Genomic DNA, 14,529 nt, shown 5'->3' with positions numbered 1-14,529 from the left:
CGATCTTTTTGCCTTTGTTTACTGCATACTGCCACAAGTTGCTTACCCTTGCCAATGCCCTCGCCAATTGTGATCAACTTGTTCCTGAACACACCCTCATCCATCAACTCATTCACGGCCTCAGCCCAAAATTAATTGTCCTCAAAACATTGCACATGCCCCGTTCGTTTGCTCCACCACTGCATGCCCAGCATCATCAACAACCTCAACTGAACTATGTTTTGACTAGCGCTCTGCGCTCCTGTAATCTATATATACAATACTTGCTCATGATTGATACAACAAGTAATTGCATTCTCATTATGACACATGGTATCAGTAGCCTAGATCTCATAACCCTACCTCCCTCTTCACCATGGTCAACACCTCCCCTACTTGTTCAACCCTGAGCACACCCACATTGCACGCGTTGTTCTCCTCTTCCACTAGCACATCCACCACCATACCGATCTCTCACATCATCCACAACATTAACACCAAATCTCTTGTGCCATTCACCCTCGACATTCAGTCCAACAATTATACAAAGTGGCGTGCACACATCTTGGTTGTGCTCGGTAGATTCAACGTGCACAACCACATTAACAAGAATGAACCTCATCACGATGATACCGATTGGGTCAAAGAGAACCTGGCGGTTCTCATGTGACTCTATGCCACAATCTCCAACGAGCTCCTCGACATGGTGATGAAGCTCACCACCACCGTGTATAGCATTTGGACACACCTCCACGACATCTTCTCCGGCAACAAACCAAGTCGCGCCGTCCATCTTGAGGCAAAATTCCACACTCAGCCAAGACGATCTTTCTGCCTATGCTTACTGACAAGTTGCAAACCCTTGCTAATACCCTCACCGATTGTGATCAACCTGTTACTGAATGTGCCCTGGTCTAACTCATTCACGGCCTCATCCCAAAATTCGTTGTCCTCGAAACATTGCTACCGCTCCTTTCTACGTTCCCTGCCTTCATGCAGGCCCACAACTATCTCACAGGAAAATTCTTGTGAGGGTTATAGGCTGAAGCATGTCCTCCTTGTAAGGCTGAAGAATGTCCTCCTTGTAATAAAGTATAGAAACATTTTTCCACAGTTGGAAAAGGTTATAACAATTATAGATCCACTCCATTGATTTCTCTACCTGTCCCGCTGAGTGCCTATTTGGAACACATGAATTTCACAGAAAAATCATAGAAACTTCAAGGTAAATAGTCCATTTTTCTTGTAGAAATGGTCTGGCTGAGTTGATGACTTTCGCTAAATGGTCTGGATCATTGAACTTTAGATGTGAGATCTGACGAAAAGAAAGCTATCACAAGCAAATAGTATTTGGGGTTCGATAAAAGCAACAAGCATAGTCACATGTTCTCAAACGAACTCCACAGAACAGATACAAAGACCGGGATTCCTGTTGGTCCCTCCCTTCTCTTCCCCTTAATTAACTGATGAAAAGAAGTCCACCGAACAGAAAACTAATAAGCATAGATAACCTTACTCGCAGTTTGCACAATCAAACAACAATCCCAGGCAAACTCAAAAGGTTCCACCCAGTGTTCCACACTAACCTGAGTGCATGAAGAGAAACTCAAGAGGATCTTACATGATGCAGGATTCCCTAACACTTGCAGTATCACAACACAAATAGGTGATGGAATGGAGGTCAAGACTGGATAGGCTTGATCTTAAAGTGGAGGTTGATAAGTGAAAACACAAAACACTTCAGATCCTGCAGACAAAAAACATTGGGGGGAAGATTAGGAATATATCTCATTTACACTGACATGTGATGCACGCGACAAAAATTACAAGTTCTCAAATGAATTTTGACCAGATAGCAAGGATGGGTTAACACCTCCAGCTCATTACATACTTTTGGGCCATGTTCAAACTACAGTCCCATGACTGATCCAAAATTTATTATGTAGTCAACCATAAAAAGATCCACTAAGCAAGCCCAACAGAGGTTTAAGGATGTATCGATATAAGCACATCTACACCAGAGGGATGTATTTGGTGACTTGGTCATTTTCCAGGAGAAGCGTAACAAAACCAGTGAAGAAAATAGCATGGTCATTAGCAGAAGCATAATGAATATTTAATCTTTGCTACTCACATCACAGTTCTAAGTCCTTTACATATCCTACTGGTAAATTTCAGATCCAACAAAACCAGTAGCTGTTTACCTAACCTGATTTCTTTTCCTCAAGCAAGTATTGAAATGTAAATAATGCTTAAGCTGTTACGAGCTCAATCAAGTCTACAGTTCAAAAATCAGAGCATCTGGCCAAATTTCAAAGAAACAGTAATACATCCATCAACTCTACTGATTTACAGCAATAGAATAATCTCGCTTTCAAAACTAAATTGGTTGTTAGGTTAGGAATGGCAAAGTGGCTAAGTTTCTGAAGAGAACTTGGTACTCAAAAAACAATAGAACCAATGTCCGTCTTTTCCCCTGTATCTGGTGTACATTTTGCAGGATCCCAGGTAGTGAACTAGGGGATACGATTCAGAGTATGTCGATGAAGAGCAGATAGATAGTATCTTAATTAATGACAGTTATTTCAATTTTCAAGGATACCAAAGGCTTAGAGTGTGACTAAGGGTGCGATTGGTTGCCCGCATGAGGTCTTGTCTGCATGGACCATATATACAGGCTGAATGGAAGCAAGTTGAGCGAAACCATATTTGTTGAAAAGAAGAGTGTTTGATTCGTTGTATCTGTTTGGACAGATTAAGCTGAATTTATGTTTGGTTGAATGAATCTGAGGTTGTATGAGCAGATGCAAGAGTTAAAATTGTGATTGGTTGCTCGTATGAACATGATTTTATGACACTAACAAGTGGACCTGCCTGCATAAGTGAATGCAGGAGCCTGCATCCGTCGGGCCAGGCTGCGGAGGGAGCCTGCATCCACACTTTGTGGAGGGAATCGAGCTTCCCTCCTGGGCTAGGCTGCACGTGTACATTTGCATCTGCCGGATCATGCTAGAACAGTGCATGCAGGCAATCAAACACGCTTCTCCCTTAGATTATAGGTATCCGCCGAGCCAGGATCCATCCATGCGGGCAACCAATCACACCGTAACAGAGTGTGGATAACACAGCCACTTGGCTCAGGGAAAAAAAGGTTTCCGAGTGGTTTTCCCAAAATGCGAGGAAAAAAACTCATGGCACTAAGATACAACAATTTCTAAACCACCAAATATTCATATCCAAACAGTTCACAGTTTTCTGAAACAAGCTTTTTTATTAAAAAAAGAAAAAGAGAACATGTTTTACTCTTAAAACTCTAAACAAAATACAGGCATCCAAACAGTAAAAAAATCTCAGGTAATCAGCACAGATTGCTGGCTGTATGGCATGCTAATGGTTGCCAAGATACAGTCCGCCTCAGGGAGTACTCTGTTCTTGTTCAGCCTTTACTTTCTACAGTTTTATTCATTTAGTATAAATGCATTATCTTATGACTGTTAAGATGTATATCTTGTTCCCCCAAAGAAATAAGAGTCATTTAAAATATTCATAGACTTGTTTCTTACGACAGAATCATTGAACTGATTTAAGCCCTCCTCTCGTGCTCACTAGTCACCACTGCTTCAAACATGTGAGCAAAGGAATTTATCGCAATGCCCACAATCTCAAATAACTTCAGCAGCTAATCAATTCAATGAAGCAAATATTGCTATGTTCCACATGATTTCACTTCAGGACAAGGAGTGCTCAACGCCAGCGAAAATAGATGACAAAACAATAGAAAGGATTTCAAGACTAAAACATATAAACCCTATGCTCGGCTATGCTACATTCAAGATCACAATTCTGAATGCCACCACTAGATTGTGCCAGTAGAATGTCATGACTGAACATGTGAGCAAAGGAATTTATCGCAAAGCCCACAATCTCAAATAACTTCAGCAGCTAATCAATTCAATGAAGCAAATACTGCTACGCTCCACATGATTTCACTTCAGGACAAGGAGTGCTCAACGCCAGCAAAAATAGATGACAAAACAATAGAAAGGATTTCAAGACTAAAACATATGAACCCTATGCTCGGCTATGCTACATTCAAGATCACAATTCTGAATGCCACCACAAGATTGTGCCACAAACATACACATTTGTAACCCGTCGCTTGTTCTGTGTGGTTTAAGAAATCATGTGCTCTCCGGGACAAACAAAAGAAACATCTCGTTCTAGCATCAGGCCATCAGCCACATCAACTAATTTATTTTACAGTGAAAAGGTATATGCGCATCATCAATTAGAGATTAGCAGCATATAAAATTGTAAATTCTAGATCACAACAACAAACAAAAACAACAATGGAGTCAAGTATTTGCAAAGGGCATCAAGTTAAGGACAAACCAACCTGGACGAGGTAGTAGAAGATGCGGAGGCCCTCAGGGTCCTTGCTGGTCTGGACGTCGACGAGGGATCCGATCTTGGAGGTGGTGAAGGAGATGTGCTCGTTGCCCATGACGATCTCGAGCTCCTGCCTGCCAATGCGGTCGGGCTCGGGCCAGTTGTTGTCGTCCTCCTTCATAATCTGCGGTCAAGGCCTTCCTTTGTAAGTAAACCCTGTTTTCCATAGCCCAACACAAAATGGTATGCTATAACTTCCAATCACCCACAAAATCAAACATCCTTAAAAGTGATATAACTGAAAGATCGTGCATGCTAACATTGCAAGGAAATAGTTGATCTCTGAAAGGGCAGCTGCTAAGTATTGTTATAATGCCTGACTGAATATCAGTGATTGAACTAATAAAACAGCAGTTCTGCAAAGAAACAAAAATGCTCAATTTTATTGAACCAGTTCACAGCTTAGCTACTGGGGAAAGAGCGCAACCAGAAAGAAAAAAACGCAATTCATATCGAATCGAGGAGAGGGGGGGGGGGGCGGCGGCGGGGGACGAAACCCTAAGCGGACGTCACCTCTGACTCCTGGATGATGCGGCGGGCCTCGCGGAGGACGGAGGGTGAGACGAAGACCTCCTTCCGGATCATCGTGTCGTTCTTGTAGTTGGAGTTGTTGGCGTACCGGAGCTTGCCGTCGGGGCGGAACTCGAACTCGAGGAACTCGTGCCCGAACTTTCCCTTGTGCCCCACGTAGTAACGCAAGTAGAACTCACCCTCTCCACCGCCGTTCTCCCCCGCGCCGCCGCCGCCCGTCGCCATTGCTGTTGCACGCACGATTGCTTTTGGAGAGGGGTGCCCGCCCAGCCGCAACGTGCTCGCTTCGGCTGCTCGGCTCCTCTCGACTCTTCTCCTTTTGCGGCAAATTTGGGAATTTAGACAACATACGTGACCGTATTTGCGAAAATAGACAACATGTCGACGTATTTGCAAATCTAGCACTCGTATTCGGTATCTCAAATACCGAAATTTGAATTTCGGAAACTAAAAATCCGAAAACACCGTATTCGGCAACTGAGGTGCCGAATACGGCACTCCCTGTATTCGGCAACTGAGGTGCCGAATACGGCCCACAGTGCCGTATTCGGCACCTCAGTTGCCGAATACGCCGGCCGACCGATTTGCCACCGCTTTTTGCTGCGTCGCATCAATCTCTTTTACGTCACATCAATCAATTTTCCCTTCCCTCCCGTGATGCTTTCGGCCGGTGCATGCATGTGTTTTTTTGGCGCCACACGCGGAGAGATCGCTGGTCTGCTGAATAAATTGAGGTCGCAGCAGCAGCAGAGCAGAGAAGGGAGAAGAGAAGGGAGCAGAGGAACGCGAGAAGCATCAGCAGAAGAGGAGCAACGCAAGCACTTAATTAGCTTTCGTACCGGTTAGTCCTTATATTACCTATTTAATACTTAGGTTAGTAATATTATTTAGAGTAATTAGCTTATTTGGTTAGTCCGTTTCGAAGTAGATTAGTTTTTCAAGAGTAGATTGTTTAATCCGTTCAATTACATTTTTTTAATTATATTAATTTGATAAATTAGAGTACTTTGATTATATAAATTAGATTATTTAATTACGTTATTAGAGTACTTAGAGTTTAATTAGAGTACTTAGTTTATTTAATTAGAGTACTTAGATTATACAAATTAGATTATTTAATTACGTTATTAGATTACTTAGATTAATTAATTAGAGTACTTAGTTTATTTAATTAGATTAAATGAATTAAATTATTTGATAAATTAGAGTACTTAGATTAATTATTTACGATGCTTAGTTTGATTATATGAATTTGATTAGTCTATATAATTATATTATTTAATTAGTTTGATATCATGAATTTCTTTTAACATTGTAATTAGATTGTGTCCTTAGTATAATTATATGAATGTCCTTATTCGGTAAAATTAGAAAAAATTACGTGTACCTTTGTTTAGCAGATACAATATTATGAAGCTTGTAATATATTCTAATTTGTTGTTCACCTATTTGTTGAACCATGAAGCCTTAAATCATTATCATGGCTCATGGTGGTCTTTCCGAGCTTCTTCAGCAGCGGTACGACGAGAACCATAGGGGAAGGATAATATTCACAGGACAACAGGTACCACGTTTATATGTGCTATTTCATTGGTACGAGAATTTTGAACTAACGCTGTACATGTATTGGATAACTCATGCAGTTGGGTCCGTTACGAGCCCGGAGTGTGCACAAGATTAAGGAGTTGGACCCTCGATTCCACGAGCCACTCGCACGGGCGGGACTACTACCTTTCGCTCTCATGATGGACGGAGCTCCCATGGAGGTCGGTGGTAGGACACCTCTCCCGGCAATTGATGAGGCACTGCTCACAGGTCTCGTCGACCGCTGGCGTCCTGAGACACACACTTTCCACTTTCCTTTTGGTGAGATGGCAGTAACACTGCGGGACGTGGCCATGCTGACCGGGCTGCCAATAAGGGGTGCCCCGTTAATAGTTTCGCGACCCGCAAGGGAGCAGTGGAAGGGTTATGTTGCAGATAGGTAATTATTTGTTATGTAATGCATTTAAAATATTACAGTGCTATTAAAGCGTCATTGACCATCTGCATCTTATAGGTTTGGTGTGCAATACGACGGGAAGGATGCTGGCCTCTCCATGTCCTGGGTTCATGGGCTGACACAGTTCGGTCCATGCCCATTGGATGCGGACGAGAATACACTTATGCAACACTATGAGGTGTACTTATACGTCCTGCTCGGAGGCATCATGTTCTGCAACACGGCAGGCGATTATGTCGTCCCACATATTGTATGGTTAGCAGCCCACCTCGCGTCACATCCTTATGAGCCTACATCTTACAGCTGGGGATCTGCAATGTTGGCTGCAACCTACAGAGGATTGTGTGATGCAACCCAGCGAACAAAGAGGAAGGCAACCATTACAGGGTGCTTACATCTCTTACAGTTATGGAGTTGGGAGTACCTCCCGATTTCCAGACCTTGGGTGCTCAAGTGCTACTACCCAGTTCACATCTCTGATGGCATTGCAGATGACATAAGGCCAACGATGGGGTATCGGTGGATTCATACCAGGCTAAGATGGAGTCAGCAGCAAGACCATGGTAACTACTCCAGGGTGATAAGTGACCTGGACATCCTTAGCGCTGATCTAGTGGATTGGGATCCATGGCGTATGGCACGAGTAAAAGAAATTGCAGATGGTGGACTCCTGGCATCCTCTTGTAGCCGTGACGCAGACTTATGGTTGACCACATGCTTCTTGTTGTACATGAACTGCGTGGAAGTATATTCTCCAGAACGTGTACAGAGGCAGTTCGGGTACCGACAGGTGGTGCCTGTTCCAGCACCACGAGACGCCGGACGGGCGCATGAGTAAGTGTGTTATTGTATGTTGCCTTAGTACATTGGTTATCCATGTTAACAAATTATAACTGTTTATGTCACGTACAGGTGGAGCTCAAAGGGGGGCGGAGGCACGCAGGACTGGGCATCCAAGAATGCCGAGTACATACGGAGGTGGACAGAATCAGCTGCGGTGGATGTCATCATTACTGCTGGACAATACGACGAGGCCACGTACTGGGACTACCTTGCTTGGTACCGTCCGCGCACGCGTGCCACCTTACTCAGCGGACCTGTACAGCCGGGCCCCAGACCCTTCCCCGAGGATCGTGCCCGCCTACTTCATGTTGTGGTAAGTGATGCGTTACTTATATTGGTTTTCTTTGGAAAATCTGTGTATTACTGACATGTCCCTCATCTTATACAGACTGAAGAGGCGTATGAGATGCATACGCAAGCGGATCAACCTTTTGGGGAACCAAGCAGGTCATCATCGCAGAGGGATCGTAACCCTCTCCGGGAGTACATGAGGACAAGAGGATCCCGCTTCCTAAACGCTATACGTGGTCTAGGTGGGTGTGCCCCGCAATGGAGGGGGTACGACCAACATGCCATGGACCCGTCTCGTGCCTCCCACAGCAGGCGGTCCTCCCACAGCAGGAGGTCATCCAGTGCTCGTGAGGAACCCGTCCGGTCAGAATCACGACATACATCTTCAGCTTCGGCGCGTCATGTCTCATGTTCCGGTGCTGAGGCCGAGGAGTGCACGCAGCCTCCTGCGCCCGAGCAGGTTACACTGGGTTCACTAGCACCTCCGGCTACGATGACACCTCCGGCTGCAGCATCTACTCATCAGGAGGACGTCGTTGACTACACGCAGCAGACCCCTTGCTGGAGCGACCCTAATGCTTTTGACTGGGGTGCTGCAATGCATGCGACCGCCACCTTCACTGATCTACTCGGCGGACAGTCCTCCTATGATCTCAATGAACCTGGAAGTTCACATTGGTACCAGCATGGCGAGCCTTCGGCACACTGGACTCCATCGGAGCACGTTCTAGGGCCGTCCACACTTCCGCACGAGGATCCTTCGGCATGGTACATGCAGAGCCGAGTAAGCGGGGCGGGATACACGTTCGGTGGGGTTCCCACAGGGCAGGCAGATGATGATGAAGATGACCAAGGGCACGCAAGGCAGGGGCCTGCGCAGGCTGCTGGGATGAGAGCCACACACCCGCCAGACGCTTACACGCCTGGAGATTGTGTGAGGCATCGTCGCCGTTGAGTAGCCAGGACAATTTGTCATGACACATGTATTATTGATTTTAATGTCGAGGTCATCCCTATTATGTCTTATTCACTGTATTGTTAATTTAAGAAATTCTCAGTACAGAGGAAACAATAGTAGTTGTAAAGCATAAGTAGCATGGAACCCGGTACAGAGGTTACACATAAAGAGCGAACAACAACAAACATTATCATGTACGATACGCCTAAAGAACATAATATCATGCCTTAAGGGAATAAAATATATAGGGTTACAATAGATGCTTAGGGCGAAGGAAAGTGGCGACGCAAATTAGCGTAAGAATTCCAGGTGCGATGGTCAAAGCTATCCGGGTAAGATGGTTGTCGTCTCCGAGGTGGTTCTGGGAAGTTGTAAAAATGAGTACGAGCAAATCCATCATCATTTTCAGGGTCATCGGTGTCCTCCGGAGATGGAAGCCTCGGAGGGCGGGGTCGTTGTGGCATGAAATCGTCGTCGTCGTCATCATCTTGAGGTTTCTCTGAGGTGGTACCACGTCCTATTTCCCTATCAGTTGTATGGCATCTCGATGTTGTGCGTGAACGTCTTCTTGCAGTGTTCCTAGAACTTTCTCCTGTATTTCTGTTCGAACGTCTAGGCATGGGGGGCATGAAATCGTCATCGTCTTCGTCCTCGTCATTATCTGGATGATTCGTAGAGGTCGCCTCTGTACCCCTTTGATTCGCTGACTGTCGTCGTCTTCTACGCGAACCAGGCATCACACCCCCGCCGAAGAGCATACACATCGTCAAGAAGTGTGAGATTTCTTTGTTGATCAACTGTTCGTCTTCCGGGAAAGCCTGACGCAGAAGAGGACCATTCGAATCAATGGAAATAAGATAAGTAGGGTGACCAAATGTTTATATGACATACCTGAATATGGGATGCATACTGGTCTGGCGACATTACTATCGTTCTTTGTCTCCTAGAGAAACCTATCACAGAAGGATGGTCGGCCAGTTCGCGGACCCTCAGATACATTTGACGCCGGTGATACAAGAGGGCCCTAAGGTCCTCGGTGGTTACACATTGGAGTGGCGCGGTTAACCTAGAACATATGGGTCTTGCATGCAATTTCGCCACGGCTTGAATTATGTTGTTCTCCTTTAACGGATCATCGTTTCCTTCGCGCACAACCTGTAAGGAGGCATTAAGTGCTATAGCGATCGTTGCAGGTGTCCATGGAAAGCCTGTACTAGAGGATCCCGCCATAGATTTCTTGCTCACTGACTACCTACGCTCTGTCTCTGCATCAAAACACGGATCCATGAATATTTAAGAAACACGAAATAAATAAATAAAATTACATTTACAATACAATGGTCATTTCTTGTCTAAAGGGGTACAGTGCAAACCACATAATGCACAATAAGTAGTACAACTAACAGGTGAATAACATTTTACAATACAAAGTCTCTAAGACAGTTCAGTTTGACAGTGGGCTGATAGTTTACTGACGGGTCGGGCAAGTCCTCCTGTCATGTCCAGGTTGTTTGCAAAGTTTGCACCTGCGAAGGCCATCAATAGCATCTGCTTCATCCATGTCACCTTGCAGCCTCGTAGATCTAGGCCTTCCAGGATCTGTGCGTCGTGCTCGTGGATAAGGTAGCCACTTAGGGCCCTCGATCGATTTGTAGTTGGTTCCGATGTTAAAGGACCGCATCTTTGGAAGCCATGTGCTCTTCAATGCATCGATCGTGAAGTACGGTGATACGTACTGTGATCCGTCATTGCCACCTATGTCCCTGCAAGCGGCTAAGACATGCGAGCACGGGATATGGTGCAGTTTTGGCTTATTGCATGTGCACTTCACCTCGTTAGGTCCAAGTTGACATTGCTGCACGGTGTCCCCGGCGCTATACCCTGAAGCATACCTACGGCGGCACATGACCTCAAAGTCATTGTTGGCCAAGTCGTAGATCCTCGACCGATGAAAGTGTGCCTTGCTCCTCCTTCTTGATATGATTTGCTCCACCTTAGGTGAAAACCGTGTGCTGCACTTCATAGCAGCATTACCACGGTCTCGAAAGTAGTCCGCCGTTCTGTAGAATGTGAGCTCAATAATGGCACACAACGGGAGGCCCCGTACTCCCTTCAAGACATTGTTGAACGCCTCCGCTATGTTCGTTGTCATGATGGAGTACCTAACATGGGATACAATAATTTTAGAATGGCTATTTGCATAAGAATCGGTACAATATGATCATTACAATTCTATGCGCTAACCTGGCACCATGAGTGTCATGGATAAGGGCCCAACGCTCCGCCGGCTTCCCCGCTATCCACTGGCTAAATGTACCACGTGAACGACTAACGATAGTTTGGCCCCCAACCATTTGCGCCCGCAGTTGATCCTCCCCTGCTTGCTGGTCTGCCATCATCTTGCGAGTGGTCTCATTTAACTCTCTCCATATCTCATTGAACTTCGCCTGCTGGTTCTGAAGACATAGCCCTTTGAATATCTTTACAAGCGACTTGCTGCGGTACCTTGTGTACAGGTTCGCACCCAAGTGTCGCATGCACCATCTTCTCTCCACATCAGGCCATGCAATGGAGCAGTTTGTGCTATCATGCAGCACGTCCAACGCATGCAGAAGACCCTTGTTGCGGTCTGAGATGACGCAAACTCGTTCCCTATTTCCCACGACACGTGTCCTTACCAAGGTGAGGAACCACAGCCAACTATCATTGTTTTCACTCTCAACCATTGCAAAGGCGAGAGGAATGATCTGATTATTTGCATCCGCCGCCATTGCTGTCATAAGGGTACCATGGAACTTGCCGCTTAGAAATGTGGCATCCACGCATACAACCGGCCTACAATGCCTGAATGCTTCGATGCATTGTCCAAAGGACCAGAATAACCTAATGAGGTATCGGTCAGTGGTGCTATATGACCCATCATCTAGCCTCATCGGCTCATCCGCCATGGCCCACTGAGTCCCTGGATTCGTCATGGCAATCTTCTGCAGCAGTCTCGGAGCATTGTTGTATGATTCTTCGAAGCTTCCAAACAGCATCTTCAACGCCTTCTGCTTCGCTCGCCACGCGGTGTGGTAATTGATAAGCATGCCAGTCTTAGTGTGCACCTCCCCCATAATCGATTTTGGCGACAAACAAATTTCTGTGCCAATAAGCGTGATGAGGAGTTGGGCTACGAACCTCGCATCAACGGCGTGGCTCACATTCCTAATAGCCTCTTCGCTGCATGTATGTGGGGTGTGTCTACTAATCACAAAATAGTTCTCATATTTCGGCTGATGTGCTCGTACGAAGTAAGGGCAATTCGGGTGCTTCGTACACTTGACCTCATACTCCGTAGGGTTAGACTGGGCGCACTTGTGGTCCCTTCTTGTTATTACAGCATAGTTGCTAATAAAGTGGATGACCTCCCCTCTGTTATGAAACTGTTGCCCGACCTGAATGTCGCTATTCTGGTATCCCCAGTTAGATAAGGTGTTATACTCAACGACGACACACTCCAGGAGCCCAGTACCACGAAAGTACTGGATCGCCGGGACCGGGTCATCATTGTCAGCAGCTTCTTCATCCCCGCTACCACCGTCTTCATTATCCATGCATCCTGCATCGACCTCACCAGGGTCCACTCTACCTCCCTCTCTACTGGAACTGCCCTCCCCGACATGCCCTCCATCCTCTTCATGCATCACCTCCTGGCTTGAGCCTTCCACAGTGGTCACTGCATCACCTTGCACCAGTCGTGACACTATGTTTACGTACACCGCCATATCAAAGTTCTCCTCCAATGCCTTGCGTGAGTACAAAGCCCATGCGTTGTTCCTACTCATCTCGAACAACGTATGGACAATGACCGAGCTATTTGGAACAAGCCGCGGCCGTACACCCTCTAAGACAACAGTATAGGACTGCTGGTTCACACGCAAAAGGCGCATAATATGTGATTCCAGGCCATCTAGATCAATAGGTACCTCAACCGAACTCTCTATGTGCTGGCAGTTCTGAATTGTTACAAGTCTCCCGTGCAAAACTGTAGGACGTTCTCCATAATAAATATGGAAAATCATACCGTATCTCCTAAATAAATATACATGTAATAAATAATAAGTACAAAAATAATACTAATTAAATAGTGCAATATACAACTAATATGCATCTTTGTTGCTACTGGACACTATCTTCTACGGTTCTACCAAACCTAAGTGATTAAACTAATTAATCAAGTTAATTAATTAATTATATTACTTTAATAAAACTAATTACCTAGATTAAATCACGTAAATTCATGTTACTATATTAAGTAAAGAATCTAATCACACTTACTAATAAAACTTATATAACCCAACTAAATCATTAATTTAAATACTCTAATTTACCAAAATAATATAATTAATCAAATGTACTTGAATGAATTTAACAATATACTGACGAAATGACTAATATACTTCTGAACGAACTAAGAAAATTCTAATTATAATTACTAATTAACTACGTAATTATATTACTTTAATAAAACTAATTACCTAGATTAAATCCCGTAAATTCATGTTACTATATTAAGTAAAGAATCTAATCACACTTACTAATAAAAATTATATAACCCAACTAAATCATTAATTTAAATACTCTAATTTACCAAAATAATATAATTAATCAAATGTACTTGAATGAATTTAACAATATACTGACAAAATGATTAATATACTTCTGAACGAACTAAGAAAAATCTAATTATAATTACTAATTAACTACGTAATCTAAAAACTTACCTTAAGGAAATTGAGCGCGGCTGCTGCTCGCGTTGATCCTCTCCGGCTGCCCCCTCTGCTCGAGCTGCTTCTCCTAGCGTTGCTCCGTTGCTACTCTCTTCTCTCCACTGCTGCTCTCTTTTCTTCTCCCTTCTCTCCTTTGCTGCTCTCTTCTCTTCTCCCTTCTCTCCTTTGCTGCTCTCTTCTCTTCTCCCTTCTCTCTTCTGCGAGCCAGGGCTTTTATTAAGCGCAAAAGCAGCATCCCGCTGGTACGCACACACCGAAAGCATCGACAAGACGTGAAAGTGACATGATGTACTGAATTCGGCAACTGAGGTGCCGAATACGGCACTGTGGGCTGTATTCGGCACCTCAGTTGCCGAATACAGCAGAGTACAGGGTGTATTCGGCAACTGAGGTGCCGAATACGGCCCATTCGGATTTTCAGTTTCCGAAATTCAAATTTCGGTATTTGAGATACCGAATACGAGTGCTAGATTTGCAAATACGTCGACATGTTGTCTATTTTCGCAAATACGGTCGCGTATGTTGTCTAAATTCCCAAATTTGCCTCCTTTTGCTGGACTCGTTTCCCTTACGTGTCAAGTTGAGCTTTGATTGGGCTAGTTGGGCCGGATCAGGGGCCTATTTCTGTAGTTGCTAGTCTCTACGGTATAAAACGTGAATCGGTTCTTACGTCGACTCGTTCTGTAGTTGCTGTGCTCTGATCT

At 44.8% G+C, this 14,529-nt stretch overlaps 3 protein-coding genes across 4 annotated transcripts; 1 reads left to right on the top strand and 2 right to left on the bottom strand.

Annotated features, from left to right (window-relative positions):
• Nucleotides 1-1,295: 1,295 nt before the first annotated feature.
• LOC133926535 (protein mago nashi homolog 2-like) lies at nucleotides 1,296-5,275 on the bottom strand. Its single transcript, XM_062372519.1, has 3 exons — nucleotides 4,942-5,275; nucleotides 4,376-4,552; nucleotides 1,296-1,726 (listed from the first exon to the last, which is right to left on the bottom strand). The coding sequence occupies exons 1-3, from the start codon at nucleotides 5,182-5,184 to the stop codon at nucleotides 1,661-1,663; spliced, it is 486 nt and encodes a 161-aa protein (XP_062228503.1). The 5' UTR covers nucleotides 5,185-5,275; the 3' UTR covers nucleotides 1,296-1,660.
• A 260-nt stretch (nucleotides 5,276-5,535) lies between these two features.
• LOC133926533 (protein MAIN-LIKE 1-like) lies at nucleotides 5,536-9,064 on the top strand. Its single transcript, XM_062372515.1, has 6 exons — nucleotides 5,536-5,800; nucleotides 6,425-6,523; nucleotides 6,603-6,943; nucleotides 7,019-7,795; nucleotides 7,874-8,117; nucleotides 8,193-9,064. Exons 2-6 carry the CDS (start codon nucleotides 6,440-6,442, stop codon nucleotides 9,048-9,050), a joined length of 2,304 nt encoding a protein of 767 aa, XP_062228499.1. The 5' UTR covers nucleotides 5,536-5,800; nucleotides 6,425-6,439; the 3' UTR covers nucleotides 9,051-9,064.
• A 252-nt stretch (nucleotides 9,065-9,316) lies between these two features.
• Nucleotides 9,317-14,087, bottom strand: LOC133926534 (uncharacterized). Of its 2 annotated transcripts, XM_062372518.1 has the most exons (3): nucleotides 13,820-14,087; nucleotides 9,945-10,318; nucleotides 9,317-9,871 (listed from the first exon to the last, which is right to left on the bottom strand). In XM_062372518.1, the coding sequence occupies exons 2-3, from the start codon at nucleotides 10,281-10,283 to the stop codon at nucleotides 9,317-9,319; spliced, it is 894 nt and encodes a 297-aa protein (XP_062228502.1). In that variant the 5' UTR covers nucleotides 10,284-10,318; nucleotides 13,820-14,087. The 2 variants fall into 2 exon arrangements, with proteins under 2 accessions (XP_062228502.1, XP_062228501.1); XM_062372517.1 differs by lacking the exon at nucleotides 13,820-14,087 and having other exon boundaries at nucleotides 9,945-10,599.
• Nucleotides 14,088-14,529: the final 442 nt, after the last annotated feature.

Source organism: Phragmites australis, chromosome 8 (assembly GCF_958298935.1).
Source record: "Phragmites australis chromosome 8, lpPhrAust1.1, whole genome shotgun sequence".
Lineage (NCBI taxonomy): Eukaryota > Viridiplantae > Streptophyta > Magnoliopsida > Poales > Poaceae > Phragmites > Phragmites australis.
The sequence above is the reverse complement of the archived record's forward strand: the minus strand, read 5'-3'. Positions and strand labels throughout refer to the sequence as shown.